This window comes from Mus musculus, chromosome 7 (genome assembly GCF_000001635.26).
Source record: "Mus musculus strain C57BL/6J chromosome 7, GRCm38.p6 C57BL/6J".
In the NCBI taxonomy this organism is placed as follows: Eukaryota; Metazoa; Chordata; class Mammalia; order Rodentia; family Muridae; genus Mus; species Mus musculus.
In genome coordinates, this window is record NC_000073.6 from 121,958,612 (window position 1) to 121,982,731 (window position 24,120).

Consider the following 24,120-nt stretch of genomic DNA (forward strand, 5'->3'; position numbering starts at 1 on the left):
GTCCAAAACCACTAACAAACGGTCCAAAAGAAGAATTTACAATGCTTCAATGGGCTTTTTTGACTTCATGGATCCTACTCTGTACTCTGCTTAGAGTCACCCTGCTGGAGTCAGAGAAAGATGGAAGGAGAACCATAAAAATACAACAAATAACTTCATGGCCACATGGCCACCCCACTCCATCCTGCGTGTGCTGAGTGCCATGTTTGCTTATCACTCTCACTTGGAACTTAAAAGCAGCCCAGGGCTTGGAGAGTGAAAGTACTCATCTTGAAAGACTGACACCCAATTTTAATCCCCAAGACCTGCATAAAGGTGGAAGAAGAGCCAGGCAGTGGTGGTGCACACCTTTAATCCCAGCTCTTGGGAGGCAGAGGCAGGTGGATTTCTGAGTTCGAGGCCAGCCTGGTCTACAGAGTGAGTTCCTGGAGAGTCAAGGCTACACAGAGAAACCCTGTCTCGAAAAACCAAAAAAAAAAAAAAAAAAAAAGGTGGAAGAAGAGAGCTAACTCCACGAAGCTGTCGTCTGACCTCTACACAAACATAAACAATTCAAAGCACTACAAACTGAAATTCATTGTTTCCAAGTGACCGCTCACCCACGGCCCTTACCTGCCCTGTTTGCACTTTCATTATTTGTGGGGAATGGCCGCAGCGCCTGACAACCTGAGTTCAATACCTGAGACCCACAGGTAGAAGAGAGAAGAGACTTCCACAAGGTACACGATGACATGTGCAATCCCCCCATAAATACATTGATTGATTGATAAATAAATAAATAAATAGATAGATAAACAAACAAACAAGTGAGCACCTGCTCAGAGCTGGGAATAGAGACCAGTGCTACCACACTTGGTTGGCATATGCAAACTCTGGGTTCATTTTCCAGCATCCCACAAGCAGACACATAAAAACCCTCCATTCAAACTATAGACTGGAAGAAAGTGTCTACAAAACTTTTTTTTGGGGGGGGAAGGGGGGGTTGGGTTTTTTGAGACAGGATTTCTCTGTGTAGCCCTGGCTGTCCTAGAACTCACTTTGTAGACCAGGCTGGCCTCGAACTCAGAAATCTACCTGCCTCTGCCTCCCGAGTGCTGGGATCAAAGGTGTGCGCCACCACGCCTGGCTTACAAAACATATTTGAGAAAGAACTTTTATCCAGAATAACAAACTTCCTAAACTAAATAGTGCAAAACAAATAACCCAATTCTTTTAAAGCAAGCAAGAGACTCCTTGAATAGATATGTCATAAAGGAATGCATGCAAACAGCCAATAAGCACACGAGTGGGTGTTCAATATCTTTAGTCATCAAGGAAATGCAAATTAAAATCACAATGAAATGCTACTACACACCCACCAGAAAAGCTAAAACCAAACAGAATGACAACATCTAACATCAGCAGGGATGTCCAGCACGCAGAGTCCTCGCACACTTGAATGGAGGGTTTTTATGTGTCTGCTTGTGGGATGCTGGAAAATGAACCCAGAGTTTGCAGAAGGGGTGAGCACTCTTAGAAAAGGTCTGGCAATTTCTTCTACACTAAAACATACCTGCCCTCTCTACCCACAAATCCACTCTTGGGTATTTACAAAGATCCCTCGTGAAGCACCGTTCAGAGGGGCTTTAACAACAGCCTCAGACAGGATCAGACCAAGCGTCTATCAAAAAAAGGGAGTAGGCCATATTTAATCCCAGTACTTGGGAGGCAGAAGCAGGAGAATCTCTGTGTATTTGAGGCCAGCCTGGTTTCAAAAAAAAAAAAAAAAAAGAAAAAAAAGGAGTGGGGATATAGAGGGCGAGAAAGCTTGTAAGCATGCACATATGTATCCACATCTGTCTCATATTCAGCAATAAAGAACAAACCATCAGACAACAATGCACGAATCAAAAGTCTCATCAAAATACCAGCCCACAAACTACTCCACTGTACAGAATACTAGAGTAGACTAGATTACATTATGTTGTCGACATCATCATCAACAGCAACAGGTAATACATATGTATTTTAAAGTGAAGAATGTTTGCAAATTACCTTTAAATAAACCAAAAAATAAGCAGTCTCAATGAGCAGACAGGAGTCTCGGAGAGAGGGAGAAACTTGCGATAAAGCACACACAGTAAAGAGTACATTGCAAAGCCTCAAGGTGTCCGCTGCACAATTCTTTCAGCTTTTCATAATTGGAGGCTTCTTTCGTAGTAAGTGATGACACAGAACTAGGACACACTCAGCGGCAAAGCATCCTGTGTTTAGTGTGCCCAGGGCCCTGGGTTGGAGCCCCAGGACAGGAACAAGACTAAAAGTTTCACTTAGAATACTGGGGAGGAATGAGGACATAGCTCAGCTAATAGAGTGCTTACACTCTAATCAGGCATGACAGGACATGCACCCAGGAGGACTACAAGGACATTAGACTCCACCCGCTAGCTACCCCTAAAAAACAATCAAAACAACAGCAACAACAAACAGGTCTGCTGATGCATGACTATAATCCCAGCCCTGGGGAAGCTGAGGCAGGTAAATTGCTATGAATTGGAGGCCAAAGTGAATTTCATTTTTTTTACACAAGGTCTCTGTTGGGGTAATCTTTTAGTGTCCTGTGTAAAGGCTGACTTTATATCATTCAAATGCTGATTTCTGTACGTGCAGAGAGTTGAATAGCGGCCAGACTTTGGAATTGTTATTTTTATTGATCATTACCAGCCTTAGTATTTTGTAAACATGCACCACCATCACCCTCTGACTGGTTAATAAAGAGCTGACAGCCAATAGGTGAGGAAAGGCTGGGCAGAGATGGGAGCTGTGGGGAAAGTTCAGAGACACCAGATTCACCAGCACAACGTGGAGGTGGGACAGGTATGGGGACTGGAAGACTGAGTGAGAGGTAACAGGTCACGTGACAAATGTGGTATAGAATAGTCAGGTTAATTTCAGATAGACAAGCTAGCTAGCTAGGAGGCAGCCAGCTAAGGCCTAAGCTGTAATGAATAGTAAGTCTCTCTATCACTATGCGGGAGGTAGCAGGTCAGAGACAGTCCGGCAATAGATCTCACTATGTAGCCCAGACTGGCCTGAAACTTGCTATGTAGACCAGGCTGGCTCCAAACATACAGAGCTCCACCTGCCTCTGCCTCTACTACCATGCCTGTTTACACAGTGGATTTCAAGCCAGCCTGGACTATGGAGTAAGACCTTGTCTCAAAACAGTAACAAAATAAATTGTAAAATCATCAATTTTTAAAAAGACAAGAAAGGTAAATCTGGATCTAATACAGGCCTATAATTCCAGCTACTTAGGAGGAATAAGGCAGGAAGATTAAAAGTTCAAGGCCAGCCTGAGTAACTTAAGAAAACCTGTCTCCACATAAAATAAAAAAGATGACCCAGAGTACAGCTCCAGGGAAATGTTCTGGCCTAGCATATGTGAAACTGCAGATCTGACCCCCAAACCCACTAAAATAAAAGGAAATGACAGGAGGAAATGGGGGGTTACGGCAACATGTTACCCTGTCATCTCTGGTCTTTGCACTAGCCCGAGCTTCAGCAGACTTCTGCCTGTCACACCCACCTCCAGTAAGAAAAAAGGGCCATGAGCCAAAGGCACAAATGAACAGGCCTTCCAAAATCGAGGCTGAGCACGCACAGGACATGTTCATGTATAGATATGAGTAGCTTTTATCCTTATGATATGAGACGTGTACAAGAGGCAAGGATGTGTGAATGAATGTGGATTGCCAGGGACACTGGAAACTGGGAACTGAAACTGGGAGGAACTGGAGGCTGAGGAAGGAGGATCGCATGAGTCTGAGGCCAGGCCTGGCTACCTGGCAAGAACTGTCTGAGGAGTGCACAGGATGAAAAGAGAAACAAAACAAAATGCTTTAGCCATCGTGAATGGCATAACCCCATGCAGGGATTCTCCCCAGCTACAGTAGAGCTCATTCCAGCCAGTGACAGGTGATTACCTAAGTCATGACTATCTGTGAAAGAAAGCCACCAGCCCTGACCTACCAGCACTCCCAAGTAAGATGGGCTTTTCCCCTCCCTCAAGAGCTGTGTGCCTCTGACCTCATACAGGGAAGGGTGGCTCCTACCCTATGGCTACAAAGGCCTGTGGACTGAGAGAGGAAGGGATGGGAGGTTCCCACTCAAAACGTAGGCCTCACCCCACCCGGCTCAGAGGTCACCTCTAAAATGAGACTTTTCTTCCAGCTCTGTGTGAGAACAAGGGAACTTGACCTGACCTTTAAGATGAAAACACTCTGACCTCTCAACCACCTGACTAGGAGCCTCTGGCTTTCGACAACACCAGAGGCTCCCAGCCTGAGTTGGGGACACCAACTCATTAGATTCCATTTAAGATACAGAGGAGAGTGATAAGAAGAGTTTCCTTGGAGACCTAGAGGGTTCGCTGACGTGGGTTTATAAGTTATGTGTTAACCCCTTGGGTGACAACAGTGCTTGATCCAGCGCAGTCCCCTATTCCCATGCCACTATAGGCTTGTTCTCCAATGATAAGCTGTTACCTGTGTGGCCCACTGGGTTTGTGTGTGCCACGCGCCAAGCAGGGCATCATAGAGGCCAGTGAGCTGCCGGTCCAGTGGAAGGTCACTCTGACACAGCTCTTGCCAGGTTGCTAGAAGCTGTACCTGCAGGGGCATAGCAAAGGGGGTATCTTACTAGGTACCCCAAAACATGCTGGAAAACTGCTCCATGACACTACAGAACTTATTGCTGCCTACTGTCCTGAGCACATAAGTACCCACTGAGACTCATCCACTTGAGAAAGAGAAGAAACAAATGGGCAGGGCATAGGCTCCTGCTCTGGTCATCATCTAACGCCTGAATCTGTCAACCTCCAAGCAATGCTGTCTCCTCTGACCCCACTCAAAGCACGCCACTGAGCTTCTGCTGGGGCCACTGCACTCGCCTGAAGAACTTTCAGAGGGGCCATAAGTGTGTACTGATACTTCATGCCCTGCACCATATGACGTAAACACATGCAAAGGCCAGCAAGATGGCTCAGTGCATGAAGAGCTTGCTGGAGCCCTGGCAAGCCTGGAGCCCACATAAACGTAGAAGGAAAGCAGATTCTATAGCGCTGACCTCTTACCCACACATGCAGCGTAGCTTGCTCGTGCCTGCACACACCCACCACACACACTCATCATCATCATCATCAACAACAACAACTAAAACAAACAAAAACCGTGAGTATTATGCTTGAAGGAATTAAGGTTAGCCCCGCAAGCTGTAAGTTGGTAGCCTAGCCCTTAAAAACACAAAATTCTTATGACTTGCTGAGGGCAAAATGAAGCTTTCCTAAGACCTGATTCGCCTCTAAAAATCAAAAATAGAAACAAATTAAAACAATGTTTTTTTAAGTCTGTGAATGAATCCAGGCTGAAAACTCAGGGACTTGTTCCAAGTGACAGCTAAGGCATCTACTGGGTGGATCTAGAGCACCCCCTACTGGCTTTCAGTAAAAGAAAAAAGACTAAAGGGCAGAGTCTCTAGTCCTTTGCCTAGGAAAGCTTTGGGCCCGGTGGTAGTGGCCCTCCGAAGTCCTAACTACCTCCAGCTGCTTACCTTGTGACACTTGTAGTAGTATGCAAGGAGCTGGGGCATCCGGTCGATTTCAGTAAACACCTTCACAAACACTTTAGACTGATCTAAAGGACACAAAATGTGCATACACTGTTACCAACCAGGTTTCCCAGGGCCGCCAAGGAAAGCAACTCATTAATAAATTCAGATATTTGTCAATTGGATTTGGAAGTTTCTACTGGAATAATTGCTTTAATTCAAACAAGAGCATCATAAGCAAAAGAAATAAGGGCAGACTACAGCTACCAAACACTCACTGCAAGCCTAAGCTTATTAAAGTAATATACCAAACATCATTAATACAACGAAGATTACCTGGGCACGGTGGCACAGGCCTGGAATCCTAACACCCAGGAGGCTGAGACAGGAGGATGACAGCCTGGACTACAGAACACATAAAGAGACTGGAGAGATGGTTTGGAAGAGCACCAGCTGTTTTTCCAGAGGACCTCAGTTCGGTTCCTAGCACCCACAAGGTAACTTGCAACCATCTGTAACTCTAGTTCTAGACGATCCAACGCCTCTAGAACTTTTGGTCTCTATGGTACCGTGCACAAACATGTGCCCAGAGTGAGCAAACACCCATACACATAAAATAATAAAGTTATTTTATTTTTGAAAAGCAAAAGGAAGCCGGGCATGGTGGTGCACGCCTTTAATCCCAGCACTTGGAAGGCAGAGGCAGGCGGATTTCTGAGTTCGAGGCCAGCCTGGTCTACAAAGTGAGTTCCAGGACAGCCAGGGCTACACAGAGAAACCCTGTCTCGAAAAACCAAAAAAAAAAAAAAAAAAAAAAACCAAAAAAAAAAAAAAAAAGAAAGAAAAGAAAAAGAAAAAGAAAAAGAAAAAGAAAAGCAAAGCAAAGCAAAGCAAAGCAAAGCAAAGCAAAGCAAAAGACGGTCTGGGCAGTGGTGCCACACACCTTTAATCCCAGCACTCAGGAGGCAGAGCAGGTGGATCTCTGAGCCTGAGGCCAGCCTGGTCTACAAAGTGAGTTCCAGGACAGCCAGGGCTACACAGAGAAACCCTGTCTCAAAAAACCAAACAAACAAAAGCATCCGGAGAGCACGCTGTGCACTGAGCACCTGGCTGCTGGTGATAAACAGATGAGGGCAGGCTGCGTACCAAAGCTGGAGAGTACCAACCATGTCAGGAGGCTCTGTGCTTCAGTCTCCTACTTCCTACTGCCCTCCTGGTCCTACTTCCTACTGCCTCCTGGTCCTACTTCCTACTGCCTCCTGGTGCTACTTCCTACTGCCCTCCTGGTCCTACTTTCTACTGCCTCCTGCTCTTACTTCCTACGCCCTCCTGGTCCTACTTCCTACTGCCTCCTGGTCCTACTTCCTACTGCCCTCCTGGTGCTACTTCCTACTGCCCTCCTGGTCCTACTTCCTACTGCCTCCTGGTCCTACTTCCTACTGCCTCCTGGTCCTACTTCCTACTGCCCTCCTGGTCCTACTTCCTACTGCCCTCCTGGTCCTACTTCCTACTGCCTCCTGGTCCTACTTCCTACTGCCCTCCTGGTCCTACTTCCTACTGCCTCCTGGTCCTACTTCCTACTGCCTCCTGGTCCTACTTCCTACTGCCTCCTGGTCCTACTTCCTACTGCCTCCTGGTCCTACTTCCTACTGCCCTCCTGGTCCTACTTCCTACTGCCTCCTGGTCCTACTTCCTACTGCCTCCTGGTCCTACTTCCTACTGCCTCCTGGTCCTACTTCCTACTGCCTCCTGGTCCTACTTCCTACTGCCCTCCTGGTCCTACTTCCTACGCCCTCCTGGTCCTACTTCCCTTCCATGGTCCTGGCCCTGCTCCAAGCATGACCTGTCACTGACGGAATATAAAGTAAGTCATCTCGTCTATCAAGCTCAGTTCCTACAGGAGAGGAGACAGCACCTCCAGCTTCAGTTAGTGCTGCAGCAGGAAGCCATGGGAAGCTACAGGTGGTGCCGACTTCTAACTGTTCTCATCCACAAAAACAGCCACTTAATCTGACGCTGTGAGTGGTTACATGGACAGAAGAACAGAGAGCAAGCAAGCCTTCTATCAGATGCCAGAGAACAAATCACACCCTTGGCTGCTGCAGGCCTTGCTGCTTATCATGATCTAGCGTGGCCTCCTGGGTCCTCCCCAGTCACCCTGCACTGGCTCCCGTTCGAGGGCGCCATGCCACCCCTTCATAGGGCCCACACTGCACTTATTGCATCAGGCTCTTTATGCAACCTCTCTCTCTCTCTTCCCCACTCATAGAGAAGCTACGCAAGGGCAGTGCCATCCTCTGCCTATGTCAGTTTCTTGACAGACTAGCACAGAACAGTTGCTGGAAGTGCACGGAACTGTACTAAAGGTGTTACTTAAGTAGCACTGCCAGGGTGACAGTGGACTACTTAAGTATGGGCAGGAGGACTGAGAACTCAAGGCCGCTCAGGGCTGCACACTGATGTAGTGAGACTCTACCTCAAACAAACCAAAGGCACGAGGACCATGGGATAAGCAGAGAACAGGGAATGGAAAAGGAGACCAGCAAAGCCAGAAGTCTGAGCAAGGCAGCACACTGAAAAATCCACCTAGACCTAAGTACAAAAATAAACAAGCAAACCCCAAGAATGCTTAAACGAGAGAATGATTAAACATACACAGTGAGAAATGAAAACCAAGACAATACTTCTGAAAGGATAATAGGAAGGTACTCTGGATTGTTATAAAATAACACATCAGATATCCTTAATGAAAATGATAAATTCCTCCACACAAACTACCAAAACTGAATCTCAAAGATGTTCTAAGCTGGGCACATTGGATTGCTCCAGTATGAGACCAACTTGGTCTGCACAGCAATGCTACATAGCAAGACCCTATCTGAAAACAAATAAACAAACAAAAACCAAAAAGAGAGGGTAGAAGGAAGGGGCTTGATCCTAAGAACAACATAAAACTATGTACACTTGAAATAGCAGGAGGTAGAAAAAGGAGGCTTAGAAGTTCATGATCAGGGCTGGAGAGATGGCTCAGTGGTTAAGAGCACTGGTTACTCTTCCAGAGGACCCAGGTTCAATTTCTAGCATGCACATGGCAGCTCACAACTGTAACTCCAGTTCCAGGGGATCTAATACCCTCACACAGACATACATGCAATCAAAATACCAATGCACATGAAAGGAAGAAAGGAAGAAAGGAAGAAAGGAAGGAAGGAAGGAAGGAAGGAAGGAAGGAAGGAAGGAAGGAAGGAAGAAAGAAAGAAAGAAAGAAAGAAAGAAAGAAAGAAAGAAAGAAAGACAGAGAGAGAGAGAAAGAGAGAGAAAGAGAAAGCAAGCAAAAGCAGAAAAAGGAGAAGAGGAGAAGAGGAGAAGAGGAGAAGAGGAGAAGAGGAGGGGAGAAGAGAAGAGAAGAGAAGAGAAGAGAAGAGAAGAGAAGAGAAGAGAAGAGAAGAGAAGAGAAGAGAAGAGAAGAGAAGAGAAGAGAAGAAGAGAAGAGAGATTCAAGGTCAGCCAGGAAGCTGGCTCATGGATCAAAAGCACTTATCATGCAAGTTTGATCCTCTGATTTAACCTGAACCCAGGTTCAATGCCATACATCTGTTGGAGACAGAGACAAGAGAACGGCTCCTGTCATCCAGCCTAGAGTATGCAGAACAGAAACAGGGAGTCTCTGTCCAGCAAAGTAGAACAGACTATCAAAACTATCAAAAGCTGTCCTCTAACTTTCAACACACACGAAGCGGCAATGCCCACACCCAGAAAAGAAGAAGGTCAAGGTTATCCTCAGCACAGTCAGTTAGAGGGCAGCCTGGGCTACACTACACATTCTTAAGAAAAAAAAAAAAATCTATCAACTCAAATTCAGCAGCACATTAAAAGGATCATACCCTCAAAAAAAAGTAATGTAATGACGTAATTCAATGTCTACATTAACAAAACAAGGGGAGGTAATGACCATCTCAAATGATAAAGAAAAGTATTTAATAAAACTCAACAATTTTTTAAAACTACTTATTTTATTTTAATTTATGCATGTCTGTGCACATGTGTGTGAGTGCCTGCATAGGCCAAGAGGTCATCAGGTCCCCTGGAGCTGCAGGTGACTGTGAGCTGCCTAATTGAACTCCGGGACTCTGCAAAGCAACAACTCCTCTTACTCTCCAGCCACAAACTCAACGCTCTTTCAGGATAAAAACACTCGGCCATCTAGGAACAGAAGGAAACTGCCTTATCATACTAAAGCCGCCACTGACGAGAGACTCAGCTATAAAGATAAAGAACAAGGGACCTAGAGAAGGCTCATCAGCGGGACACATGCGTTGCTCCTGCGGAGGAGGACTGACTGGGGTTTGTCCCAGCACCTCCATGGCAGCCCACAACCATCCCTAATTACAGTTCAAGGGATCCAATGCCCTCTGACCTCTGTGGGCACTGGGAATGCATATGGTGCACATACAAACTGAGGCCAAACACTCATACATATAAAATACAGTAAGTAAATCTAAAAATATTTGTAAAGGCAAAGGACAAAACAAGCCTCCTTTCTTCAGTTATATCCAGCATGAAGCTGGAAGTCTGAATCAGAGTGGCTAAGGCAATAAAAATGAAAGGCATTCACGGGGCGGAGGGAGGAGAAAAATAATCTGTGCTTCTGCATGTAAGAATCTCGGATTCCACACACACAAACCCTACTAACACTAATGAAGTCAGCGAACGTGTTTGCTTAGGTTCCGTTTTTTCTGGTAGACTCAGGCCAAGGCATTGTACACACTAGGTGAGAGCTCTACCACTGAGTTACACCCCCAGGTGGAGCCCCGACTTTGATGTGGCTTCAACAGTAGACGAAGGGAGGCCCTGACTCTGAAGAGATGAGCAGGAGCAGAGCATCTCAGGAGGGAGAGCGATGTCACTAGAGGTGGGAGGCTAAGCTGCCTCCCCTCACACTGGGCACTTGGCTACCCATGGAGCTCCGATCCCAGCTTAATGACTGAAAGCACTCCCCCAGGGACAGGATGGAGCCCAGTGGCAGAGGGCCTGCCTGGCACCAACAAGGCCCTGGGCTCAATCCCCATCAACGGGGTCACGTGGAAGGTGACCTCACTCTCTTTAGCCATCAAACAGAAAGAAAGCTTGCCACTTGCAGCTACATAGAAGAACTTGGGAAGCACCATGCCAGAGTTGAGAGAGAGAGCAAGTCTGTTCGCATTTATACATGGAGGGGAAATGGGGGCTGCCAGGGAGGGGATGGGAAATACAAGACCTGAGTTATGACAGCTGATAATAATGTATTATAGACCTGAGATTTGCTCTGAGTAGATCACTTGTGTTCTTACCACAAAAGCAAGAGACAACTGTGTGTGATGGGTGTGATCCCTTCATCATAGTAAGTATAGTTTGTATCAAATCAGCATGGTATGTTTAGTTTTTGGTTTTTGAGACAGGATTTCTCTGTATAGCTCTGGCTGTCCTGGAACTCACTTTGTAGACCAGGCTGGCCTCGAACTCAGAAATCCACCTGCCTCTGCCTCCCAAGCGCTGGGATTAAAGGCGTGCGCCACCACGGCCGGCTCATGGTATACATTTTAAGTACACATTTTCTCTCCCTTTTTCTTCCTTCCTCCTTCCCTCTCCCTCTCTCCCTCCCTCCCCTTCTTGTTTTTCAAGACAAGAGTTCTCTGTGCAGCCCCAGCTGACCTGGAACTCACTATGTAGACCAGACTGGCGTCCAACTCCCAGAGATCCACCTGCCTCCCTGCCAAGTGCTGGGATTAAAGGTGTGCACCGCCACTGCTGAGCTCACAAATTCTTTTTAAAAGCTAGAAAAAGTTTTACTTTGCTCTCAATAATGTCCTTATTTAATAAAGAAAAATTATATGGTCAAACTGAATACACTGAAATTGTATGATACTTATACATGTGACAAGGGCTCATGTGTACAACTGTCTGTACATTCATGTTTATAATTGTGTCGCTCATTAATATAACTTTCAAAGAAAAGAATGTTAACGGCTGATGCTGGCTCTCCCTAAAGCAAACTGAAGAATTAGAGCTCTTATACCAGCCTCGGTTCATCACGGAAACACGCTGTCATTAGCAGGATTAATGCTGCATCTAGGAAGGCAAGAGGAGGTATTTGCAGAACAGGAGAGAGGATGCAAGATACCACTGTCGACTACGGATGGCTTCAAAGATAAGAGAAATGCGAGCTGATGCCAGGCCTTCAAGTCTGCTGATGAAATGGCTGCTGAGGGCTTCGACAGGATGAAGTCAAAAGAACACAGAACTCAGGAGAGAAGGCCTCACATGACACACACAGCAGCAGTGAGCCCAGGCCACAACAGCTGTGAAGATCAGCAAGCGTGTCAGTGCCCTGCATGGTACCACACACACTGAGTCTCAGCGCTTGGGAAGCTGAGGCAGCTGAATCACAATCAGCTAGAGACCAGCCTGATTTATATATCAAGTTCCAGCCTAGCCACGGCTACAAAGTGGGATGTTGATTCAAGGGGGAAAAAAAAGGCAGGGTCACTGCTGCCCCTCTTTGATTGGCTGATATTTTTGTGGATGAAGAGCAAAGTTTCTGATGCCTGCGACTTACTTTGCAAAGAGTCAGACGGGGAGCTGTAAGTGCAGTTTAGAAGTAAGGTGTGCACAAAGCCTTGGGTCTCACCACAATACCAGGACTTCCCACACAAAAGACGTGGGGCTGCAGTCAGTGGCAGAGCTGCCAAATCAACAACCACAATAATAAAAGAAAGAGAAGCATGGAGAAGGAGCAGCAGACGTGTAATAAAGCAAGGTAAGGGTAGCATGAAGCTTAGTGCAAGCTCTTGCCAGGACCGGGTTCCATCCCCAGCACGGGGAGGTGGCATGGGAAAATAACAACGTTGAGACCTAGGGCCACCTTCATGATACCTGTTCCAACCATTCTGTATGTCAGGAAACGCTGTATAAAATACATGGAAGCATCATGAGGTTACCTACAATCTACACAATTTAACCATCACGAAGCTCTTCTAAAGACTCATGAGCAAGCCTCATCTTTACACAGAAAGCTACCCACAGTTGAAACTTGCCACACTCACCCACAGACTGAGAGGTGAACGATGCTACGATCTGGGGGCTGGCCAGGGCCTCCAGTCTGTTCTTCAGAGCCTCCAGGTGCACACACTTTTCAGAGTAGTCCGGAGTATCCACAAGCATCATCAAGCTGTTCTGCATGCCGGTCAGCTTTGCAGAAATCACAGCTATGTCCTAAAACAGACGAATCAGAAGATGTTTACTTTAAAGACTCTCCATACCTCAGCTGGAAATGGAGAAAATACACCAGAAGGCACCTCCTGGGGCTAGAGGACGGTTCAGCACACGAGCGCAATGCTCTCAGTTTGGCCCTGCAGGACCCTACATGATGGAAAGGAAGAACTAACTCTTACAAATTGTCCTCTGACCACCACAAGTATACACTGACTGACACAAGGGCTGTGTATACATGCGTGCGCACACACACATACACACACACACACACACACACACACACACACTTTAATTTAAAAAATAGTTTTCAGTTAAAAAAGTAATTCATAAAAATAAAAAAGGTACATAAAAATTATGTTTAACAAACAAAAATTAAAACAAGGAAGTACCATTTTCTTCTAGTCGGGAAAGTACCAAAAATGACTATTTTTGGTAAGGAGGCAAAAAAAAAAAATCTGTTTGGTATCATACTGCATAGTGTCTGGGGCTAAGGAAGTGGCTTCGTGGCTAGGAGGGCCTGCTGCTCAGTAGAGGACCTGTCCCCCATCCCAGCACTCATACTGAGAGGCTCACAATAGCCTTGATTTAGCTCCTGATTCTGACACACTCTTCTGACCGCTACAAACACATCCACTCACACAGACACACATGAATATATAAACAACAATGAATAGTTGTAAATGTATATTGTCTTACTTTAAGGCAACTTAACAATGGGTCAAGAGTCTTAAAAATATTCACAGGCTGGGGGTGAAGGTCGGCAGGTAATAGCAGTTGCTGTGCAAGCCTACCATCCTGAGTTTGATCTCTAGAACCTACAGTGGAAAAAGAGAACAGACTTCTGCACGTAGCCTGCACCCTCCATACATGGATGCCATGGCATGTACAGGGGCACTCACTCACATATCATACATGGGTACACGCAGCCAGGCAGTGGTGATGCATGCCTTTAATCCCAGCACTTGGGAGGCAGAGGCAGGCGGATTTCTGAGTTCGAGGCTAGCCTGGTCTACAAAGTGAGTTCCAGGACAGCCAGAGCTACACAGAGAAACCCTGTCTCAAAAAAGAACAACAACAACAAAAAAAAAAAAAGCCTATGTGCATGCACGTGCACACATACACACAATAGTAAATAAAAATAAATAAACCCACAGGGCTAGAGATGCCACTCAGTGGTAGAGTACTTTCCTAGTGTGTTCTAAGGCCCTGGTTTCCATTTCCAGCATTAACAGAAACAAGAAATCATATCCTTTAACTTGGTATTTTCTTGGTATTTTTCTGTCTTAAAGAAATAATCTGAAGCCAGGCAGTGGTGGCACACACCTTTGCTATCAGCACTCAGGAGGCAGACACAGGCAGAGCTCTGTGAGTTAGAGGCCAGCCTGGTCTATATAATGAGTTACAGGCCAACTAGGGTTACACACTGAGACCCTGTCTCAGAAAACAAAACTAAAGTAAAGTAAAAATAAAAGAATCAGAGGAGTTCTGCTGTCTGGTGGTCCATGTCCATAATGCGAGCAAGTAGAGGCAGAAGAACCGTTCAAGATCAGCCTGGGCCACTTGAGATCTTGGCTGGAACTTGACCAGAAAGTTCTCAAAAGACAGTGGAAAACAGCTAAGAAATATCTCAAACATGTTTATCATTAGGTATTAGGGAAATGCAAATCAAAATAACTTTGAGATTTCATCTCACACCAGTCAGAACGGCAAGGATCAACAAGAAAATGGACAACAAATGCCAGAGGATGTGGGGAAAGGGGTCCTCACTCACTGTTGACGGGACTGCAGATGCTGCAGTCACCACGGAAATCAGTGTGGAGAAGTCTCAAAAAGCTAAACCCAAATCAGTCCCACAAGCCATCGTATCACTCCTTGGCATAACGCCCACATGACTTCCTACCCCATTCCGCAGGTACCTGCTCAGCCACATTCACAGCTGCTTTCCTCACAACAGTCAAAAAGTGGAAATCACCTAAATGCTCTTCAGTTTATGAGTGGATAATGAAAATGTGGTACATATACACTCTGGGATACTGTTCAGCTGTAAAGGAAGCTGAAATCGGACGGAACTAGAAAAGGTGACACTGCGTGGGGTGACCCAGACTCAGACAGACATACCTCGCATCCTCTCTCACTCCAGGTTCCTAGTTTGAGATCCTCAGATGTGGCGCACTTCCTGGAGTGACACAGCCACACCCACTGGGAACAGCCAAAGTCAAGAGGGCAGCGGAGCTTCTGGCGCAGCCCTAGCCAAGCTGAGCCGAATGCTGCCATCACTTTTGCTGTCTCTCACGTTTAGGTTCAATCTCTGCGTGTTGCGTTCTTGGGGACTTTCTGCATTGTGACTCATTTTATGTCTTTTCCTGAGAGAATTATGTCTGAGATTTTTAAGGAAAGACTTAAACTGACTTCCCTTCTGCTTTTAGGGAAACAACTTTATCTGGGCCTATTTGGAAGTGATCCCTATGCCCTGGAGATCGTGATGAGCACAGATAAGCACTAGGATGCTAGAAATTTCTTTATGAGGCCTTGAGTCCAGGAATCTTCTTAGGGATCCGCCCCTAAGCAAATGCTAACACTATAACTGGTACAGGATAAACAGAGACGACTGACAAATCCTAACTGCCCAGGAGAATTAGTAACAGATTCTAAGTCTCTTTTTATAATACACTTAGAGCTCTCTGAATGTAGTTTAAAGATAGGGGCCATATGAGATACACCCCCGGAAGAGTAAAACTCAGTAAATGAGATAGACTAAAATAACTTTTCCTACTTTATAGCATAGGTGATGGAAGGGTACAGTAAAGGAGTTAGCTATTATAATTTGCTCTTCAGGCTGGAGAGATGGCTCAGCTATTAGAGCACTGACTGCTCTTCCAGAGGTCCTGAGTTTAATCCCCAACATCCACATGGTGCCTTACAACCATTGTAATGGGACCCGATGGCCTCTTCTGGTGTCTGAAGACAGAATTTGCTATTTATAAAAAGCCTGGTTCTGATGCTTTCCATTTGTCTGGAGTGCCAGCCTAAAATCAGGTTGTCATACAATAAATGTGTTGGCTTTGGCAGAAACGTTCTTTAGATTCTATGGAGTTAGAGGGCTAACAATAAAAATAGAATCTGTCCTACTTGTACTTTTTAATCATGCTAACTTGTAACCCCAGACATTTAATGAGAAATTAAACACATGTCCAGAGACAAAATGTTATCATCTGTCTTTGCTCTGTGAAATCTGTGTAAATAGAGAAGCAGCCTGATTGCTACTCAGTCAGAGCTGCAAGACGCCTCATCTGACATGTCCCTCCCTCGCTGACTCCTCATCTCCTCTCGGGCCACTGTCAGCCACCAGGGATGCCAGTACTGGAGTAACTGCAGAAAGCAGGAAAGTAAGAAGGGCGCACTGGGAGTGGGTGGGGAGAAGCAATAGAGAGGGAGAGAGCAGAGTGCAAGTGATCTGAAGGGGAAATGGGAAAAATGGGGAGTGTGTCTCTAGTTACGGGGGGTGGGGGGGATAAACACAGAAGAAGGAAAGAGAAGGGTAAAAGAGCAGTCAAGATGTCTGAAAAGTCATAATGAATCAAACTATTACCTACGTAAAAATACCCATAATATGATTAAATGAAATCTTCCCATCTGGGCTAACAATGCTCCCTCCCAGAGCCATACACTATTTAACAAAACCTAACACCAGGCAGGAAAAGCCCTCTTTTCAGTTGTTGGTCAGGGTTCTTGTCCAAGAGACAACATTACAGGTTACTGCTATTGCCCTTGGCTGCCCCCAAGTGGTGGAAGGTAAGTCCCTGTTGCTGAAGACGACATGCACTTGAGACACAGGGCCCAGAGAAGCCTGAGCTGGAAAAGGACCTGCAAGCCCCTCTCTGAGCACTACCTTTCATGAAGTTTCCAGGGAAAGAGACAAACAAGCGTCCTACCCAGCTATGACACCTATGAACCACAACAACAACCAGCACCGCTTGATAACCCTGAGTGTGGGCACTAGTAGTGAGAAGACATTGTGGTAACCAACACCTCCCTCATGAGACGTAAGAGGGGAAACCATGCCTGGTACTGGCAACTTAGCCAACTACCCAAGGCTGGTGAAGTCAAGGATCCTGGAGGAGAACCTACAACCACCCCTTTACTAAACCAGAATCATCCCTAATTACATTCTCTACACTTGTCCTCAGACCCACAGATCAGTGTATGTAGAAGGCAAAAAGGCCTTGTGCACACACTGGAGAAGCCAGGAAAGTTAAACACACAGCTGATCTCCCCAAAGGGAGACGATATCTAGCCAGTTCTCCCAGAATGCTGGGGAAATGTAGTTTCCAGCCTGGTAATCCTTCGCTACCTGTTGGGCCAGGCTCTGCCTGTATCCCCAGGATATTGTGTTTGCTTACCAGAGACTTCCCCGGAAAACCTTCAGCTCTACTTCTAGGCCATGAAACTCATCCTGTGAGAGATGCCACTGTACTTTACAATGACTAAGTGACTTCTGTGCTATCCTAGGGCCAGATATCATGTCGACCTCAGGCATTCTCCCTAGACCCCTGCCTTGAGCACTGTTTCTAAGTCAACAAGACCCCATTTGGCAGATGAAGCCACACGGCCTTTGTAAAGAGTGTCAATGTAAACATGTCTTAATCTGCATTGTACTCACAGGGCTGAGTTAATTGTTTTCTGAATCCTTTTTTCCACAATTGTGCTGTGCTTAAATATGGCTAAAGTAAAATGATCTGAGTCAGACTCCAAGAAGTCTTGGTCCAGCACCAGTTACCAAAATCGGGCTCATCTGCATTTCATTCCTACATAATCCACTTTTCCCTGCCTGCTGTAGAGCCTATAGGGTCCCTCCCACAAGGGTAATCCTCATAGCGATACTGACAGGAGCCTATACATGTTCCCATTTTACAGACAGAAACAAAGATGATCAAGAAGAGCTACAGTCTAAACATCTGTCCTAACACCCACCTGTGTAATCCTTACCCCTCATCAAGGAACCTTCTCTTTGCAACAGACAGAGACTGTTGTAGAAAACCACAAGTAACCAAAATACAAAGTCGTGGAGGAGCCCCATCCCAGCTGATACATCTACAACACAGCTCCATCGCCAATGCTCTCTTCCAGCCTCTGACGGACTAGGCAAGCATGCAGTGCACAGATATACATACAGGCAAATCAAAAAACAAACAAACAAAACATGCACATAAAATAATAAATAAATAAATAAATAAATAAATAAATTCTTTAAAACAACTAGAGAAGGAGAGAAAAGAAAAAGAGAAAAGAAGAGAAAAGAAAAAAAGAAAAGAAACCTCCAATGCTTGGAAGACTTCAGAAGGGCCAGCCACAGCTACTAAGGAGTTTCAGAGGGAGAGAGACTGGAGGGGAAGAGGGCTATCGGGTACTCACACCATGCATGGTGCTGTTTGTGGGCAAGGTGGGGGGACAGCTGGAGAACAACTGGTTAAGTGTGTACAGAAGAGAAGTTAGGGGCTTGGAGAGTTGGGGTTGTAGTTTGTTTTGTTTTCTGGGAGTTCTTCAAATCACATCACTCCTCTGCACACTTGCAAGCAGGTTTCAAAGCTATTACTGTTTTCCACTTTTGCAGCCCCTGAGGAGTGAAGTAACTTGCCAAAGTCACACTCAGCCCATCTTCTCTGTCTGTGCCTGTCTCCTGGGCTTCCTTAGGAGGGTGGATATACTCAGGGCTAGCCTCCCCCTAGGACAGCCCAATGCTTCTGTCCGCTGCTACTGACACCAAGCCCCAAGCTCCTCTGTAAATGCCTGGTACACTGTGCCCTGTAAAGAGACGTACTTGAGTTTTGAAGGTCTCCTCAATATCAGCACTCAGCGTGCTCCACTTGTCAGCTTCCTGAAGAGATTCCGCAGCAAGCTGCATCCTGGACTTCACCTGGTCAATCTCTACCAGCACCTGAAAGAGAGACCATGTGCGCAGTCAAGCCATGGTCCCCTTGTCTCTGCCCACACCACCCTGAAACAGTGGTTTGAGAGTCTTCTTACCCTTCACCCCACTCATTGGCTGAGAAGATAAGTTAGGTGCCAAGGTGACCTGAGCTCCGGGGAGAGTTCTGAGTTCTAAATCCCCGTGAGCCAGATCACCTGCAGAACAGAAAGACCCACAACGGGGACAGAAGCCAAAGTACCTGCATGGACTGTGACGTGTCCTGCTCAAACTTTTTAATGTCCTCTTTGACAAGAATCATTTGCTCTTTCAGGAAAGACGCCTCCTGCTTCAGGGCTTCCACATCACGGAGCACTTTGGGCATGTTCTGGAGGGCCTGGAGACTTGTTTCTGCCGCGAAAATTCAAGAGTGGCAATGTGTACAAGCAGTGGAAACTGGCGCTGGTACAGTGGGAGATCATCACACATGGGAACAGAAAAGAGACTTCCCAGATAGCATTACCAATCAGCTTTAAGAAACTGCCGGGAACGTGTGGCAAAGCTGGGGTCAGCGAGGTGACCTCAACCAGACCATGACATCAGAAATGAGCAACCAACATCAACTTGACCCAAGACCAACAAAAAGAATGAAGGGCTGGGCGTGGTGGCGCACGCCTTTAATCCCAGCACCTGGGAGGCAGAGGCAGGCGAATTTCTGAGTTCAAGGCCAACCTGGTCTACAGAGTGAGTTCCAGGACAACCAGGACTACAGAGAAACCCTGTCTTGAAAAAACAAACAAACAAAAAATAATAATAAAAAAAAAAAGAATGAAGGACACAGATGTGGTATTTATTGTGTGCCAGTAAGCCCAACCCTTAAGAAGCTGAGGCAGAAGGATTACTGGGAAAAGTGATGCTATCTTAGGCTATATAAGGAGTTCCAGGCCTGCCTGTATTACAATAGAATGACTCAAAGAAACAAGAACTATGCTGGACAGTGATGATGCACGCCTTTAGTTCCAGCACAGTGGAGCAGAAGCAGGTGGATCTCTGTGGATCTGAGGCCAGCCTGGTCTACAGAATGAGCTCCAGAGTAGCCAGGGTTACCCAAAGAAACCATGTGTCAAAAGCAAAGCAAACATACATACATACATACATACATACATACAACAGCAAAAAAGAACCCGGGGGCTGACACAACAGCAAATGACTGCTCAAAGTCTAAGAACAATTACAGCTCTATCAGAGGAGAGAATTTGGATGGGGTCCATAACTGTAGCTCCAAAGGATCTGAAAACCATCCTGGCCTCTGTGTGCATCTGATCATGCGCATGAGTGCATCATGATCACACACACACACACACACACACACACACACACAAAGAAAAATAAATGTTAAAACAAACAAAATCCTCCAAGGCAGTACTTAGCGACAGGCGACAGTGCTCAGTGGCAGTGCTCAGTGACAGTGCTCTGTGGCAGTGCTCAGTGGCAGTGCTTAGCAGCAGTGTTCAGTGAGAGTGCTCAGTGGCAGTGCTTAGCAGCAGTGTTCAGTGAGAGTGCTCAGTGACAGTGCTTAGCAGCAGTGTTCAGTGAGAGTGCTCAGTGACAGTGCTCAGTGGCAGTGCTTAGCAGCAGTGTTCAGTGAGAGTGTTCAGTGACAGTGCTCTGTGGCAGTATTCAGTAGCAGTGCTCTGTGGCAGTACTCAGTGACAGTACACCTGTCAAGCACTGCATGAGTTTAGCTTCTATTTGCTTGCCACAGTCTTCTTCCTTTCTACCAAGGAAAACAACCTATCTCGTGGTTTCCCTTAGTACATGTGTATACTTTTGGAAAGCTAAAGTGTACTCATATATATAAAATAAATAAGTCTTTAAAAAGGAAGAGTTTCCCAAGGGTTGGGATTACAGACACATGCTACCACCCCTGTGGCTACCACCCCTGTGTCCTTCATTCTTTCTGGTCACCTGAAGGTCCTGGGTCAGGTTGATGCTGATGGTTGACTCTGAAGCACAGTGCCATCCATCATTCTACAGGGGACACGGCCCTGGTCAAGGTCACCTCACTGACCCCTGTTTTATCAGAAACTCTCTGCTGCTTTAAATCACCCTGGGTTCAATGTTAGAAAAAAGGTGTATTTGTCAAGTGACCTTGAAATATGGTTTTAATTTTTCAATGAACGGGATTGTAGACATCTTTAATAGGTATTCATCCAAAATAAGTTGCTGATACGAGTCTCTACAGATCACGGACCATCAGAGATGGCACAAATGAACACTTCAACTGTCTGCACGTAGAGCATTGGAAATGAAAGTCTAGGAACTCTAGCCAGAGCTGGCTGGCTGGTATACTCTGAAGCGGGTCAGGTTCTTCAAAGTGGAACCAAGGGCAGGGGACATGCCTGGGCTACCAATGAAAACAACCTGTCTCATGCTTTCCCTTAATACATGTGTATACTTTTGGAAATTCATAAGGTAAATGCCGTTCTCCCTAGGTGCTGTGGTTGCCATAGTGATGAACATGAAGACGGAATCACACACAAAGCCCAGGTGCTTGACAAGTTTAGGGGCCCATGAGGATATATGTATAAAAAATGGACCTGGCTGCTAAACTTGAAGCCCACTGCAACAGACTAGAGGCATGAACACCACGGTCTCCAGTTTCCTGCTAGCCCTGTGTTCTTAGGCCTGAGCATGTTTTAGCATCGGCTAGCCTCTTATCTGGTAAGTGTGGGACAGGGCCCATGGCTGCATCCTTAACACCTCAGAACACGAGGATGTGGGTCCCAGGAGCCACTAAGAAGCACTAGCCTGCTTTTTCGCTGCTCCCACACACATGCAGATGTGGGGAAAATATGCCTGGAAACCAAGCTGCAGCACCATAACCCAGGCTATCTATGTGGTACTGTGTCCTCAACACAGTGAAGCAGCAAGGAGGAGCACTGATTCAGCAACATATATTCTCTCTTTCTCTCTCATTCTCTCTCTCTCTCTCTCCCCCCCCTCTCTCTCGTCTTCTCTCTCTCATTCTCTCTTTCTTCCTCTCTCTCGCTCTCTCTCTCTCTCACACACACACAGTTAAAGTCTTCATTCAGGATGGCCCATCTTCCTTAGCTTACAAAGATATATTAATGGATTTGTGTCATTCTCATATACTGCTAAATACTAGGACCAGTTAACTATTAAATGCTCTCAAAAGTGACTCTTTATGCCAGGCATGACAGAACATGTCTATAATCCCAGAATTTCAGAATCAAAGGCATGAAGATCAAGAGTTCAAGGTCACCCTCCATCATAGAGCAAATTCAAGGCCAGTATGGGTTACATGAGAGTCTATCTACCCCACCACCTCCAAAAGGCCTTCTTTCAAGATTTATTTTTTAATTACATTCACCCATGTTTGTCTGTGTGTCAGTATGTGCATGTGAGTGTTTATGCCCAAGGAGGCCACTGAATCCCATGGAACTGGAGTTACAGGTAGTTGTGTGCCAACTGATGTGGGTGCTGAGAATTAAGTTTAGGTTCTCTACAAGAGTAGTAACCACTGAGCAATTACTCCAAACCCAAAGAGCTTTTTTTGGGGGGGGGGGGCACATATCTGTAATGCCAGAATTAGGGAAGCTGGGGCAGAAGGCGAGTTTGAGGCGAACCTAGGCGACAGAGTGAGACTGTAAATAAGAAGGGGGAAGGAGAAGGAAGAGTAAAAGAGCGTGCGAGAGCCGGCGAGAGCGATCCTATAGCCTAGGCCGGCCTCGAACTCACTTTGCAACTGAAGCTGGCTTTGAATTCCTGACCGTCCAGCACCACCTCCCCAGTGCGGAAATTAACGGCGGTCGCCACCACTCCCAGATTGTTATTATTATTATTATTGGGGTTTTTTTTTTGTTTTTAGTTTTTAGTTTTTAAAGGAAATGTTATGGCATCGTCGGACGTGAACACCAAAGCCTAGACCTAACTCAGACTACTGCAGGGCTCGCTTTCCCACCAAAGGAGAGGCTTGGCCCCTGGGCCCGGTCCTGCAGTCGGGTGCCGGGGCGGGCGGGTGGGCGTCTGCGTGGCTCACCCTCCACGGCGTGGTTCACCTCCTGGATGAACAGCTGCAGCTTCATTACCAGGGTGGCTGCGTGACCGTCCGCCTTCCCCGCCGCCCCGTCTTTGGGGCCGGCTCTGAAGGCCGCATTAATCCAGTCCTTCACGTCGAAGTCGTCAGCCAGGAACTTGGAGAAGTCCATGGCGCGCGGTCTCCGGGTTGGCGCCGAGCGACACCGCCTTCGGGACACCCGTCGAAACCCACCAAGCTTTACTTGCCGCCCCGTCAGCGCACTCGCGCCGAGGCCGAATGTCCCTCGTCGCGCGCCGTACTTCTTCCGGAAGTCGGTGCCTATTACCATAGCAACTGTTCCTGTTAGAGCAGCGAGCTTCGCGCAGTCCGGACAGGTACGACAGTTCGTTTTCTGCTCTTATTTGTCGAGCAGTAAACTAAGTAAACGCGTGTTTCCTCAAGACTAGAAGATTGACGTCTGAGAAGGGAGCAGCTGAGAAATATAAACTCTGTATGTAGGAGTAATGTTGCTAGTTTTCCGTCCTCACTAAATGCATACAGCAGTTTGGGTTTTTTGGTTTTTTGGTTTTTTGGTTTGGTTTGGTTTTGCTTTGAGACAGGGTTTCTCTGTGTAGCCCTGGCTGTCCTGGAACTCACGTTGTAGACTAGGCTGGCCTCGAACTCAGAAATTCGCCTGCCTCTGCCTCCCGAGTGCTGGGATTAAAGGTGTGCGCCACCACGCCCGGCAGCAGTTTGGTTTTTTTTTTAATTTTATTTTATTTTATATGGAGTGTTTTGCCTCTGTATGTGTGTGACCCACTTGCCTGTCTGGTGCGGGCAGAGGCCAGATGAGAATGAAAGATCTCCTGGAAGTGGGATGTTACATGTGGTTATCAATGCTGGGAGTGGAACGCAGGTCCTCTGGAAGAGCTGCCAGTACTATTAACCGCTGGACCATCTCTCCTCATAGATTTCTATAGATTTGATAATGGTCTCCCCTAACTCTGGTCTAATTTCAGTAATCTTCAATAATCTTCAAAAATTACTTTTCCTCCAATTCTTCCACTCATTTTCCATCATTTTCTTTACTAGTTAGGTTTTTTCTTTCTTTCTACCTTTCTTCCTTCTTCCTTTCTTTCTCCGATTTTTTTTTTTTTTTTTGCTCTTGTCTAGTATAGCAAAGTAGAGGATGTTGTTGTTGTTGTGAGGATGTTGTTGTTTGTTTGTTGTTTTTAAAGACGGGTTCCGTTCTTCTATCCTAGAACTCAAACCCATGCCTCAAAGATCGAACCTCCCACATGCTGGGATTTCTGGCTTAAGCCACCACTGCATGTTC

At 46.3% G+C, this 24,120-nt stretch overlaps 1 protein-coding gene across 4 annotated transcripts in view; it reads right to left on the reverse strand.

The window, feature by feature from the left end:
- The window catches only part of Cog7 (component of oligomeric golgi complex 7), a 58,884-nt gene extending 35,776 nt beyond the window's left edge, over positions 1-23,108 (reverse strand). For 2 of the 4 annotated variants that reach the window (XM_006507700.3, XM_006507699.3), the window contains exons 1-6: positions 22,806-23,108; positions 19,005-19,153; positions 18,656-18,772; positions 12,669-12,837; positions 5,590-5,672; positions 4,527-4,649 (exon numbers count right to left, since the gene is read on the reverse strand). In XM_006507700.3, the coding sequence (XP_006507763.2) occupies positions 4,527-4,649; positions 5,590-5,672; positions 12,669-12,837; positions 18,656-18,772; positions 19,005-19,153; positions 22,806-22,974 (810 nt within the window). In that variant the 5' untranslated portion in view covers positions 22,975-23,108. The remainder of the gene's footprint in view (positions 1-4,526; positions 4,650-5,589; positions 5,673-12,668; positions 12,838-18,655; positions 18,773-19,004; positions 19,154-22,805) is intronic. The other 2 variants (XM_030242514.1, NM_001033318.3) reach the window with 2 other exon arrangements.
- Between the last annotated feature and the right edge of the window lie 1,012 nt (positions 23,109-24,120).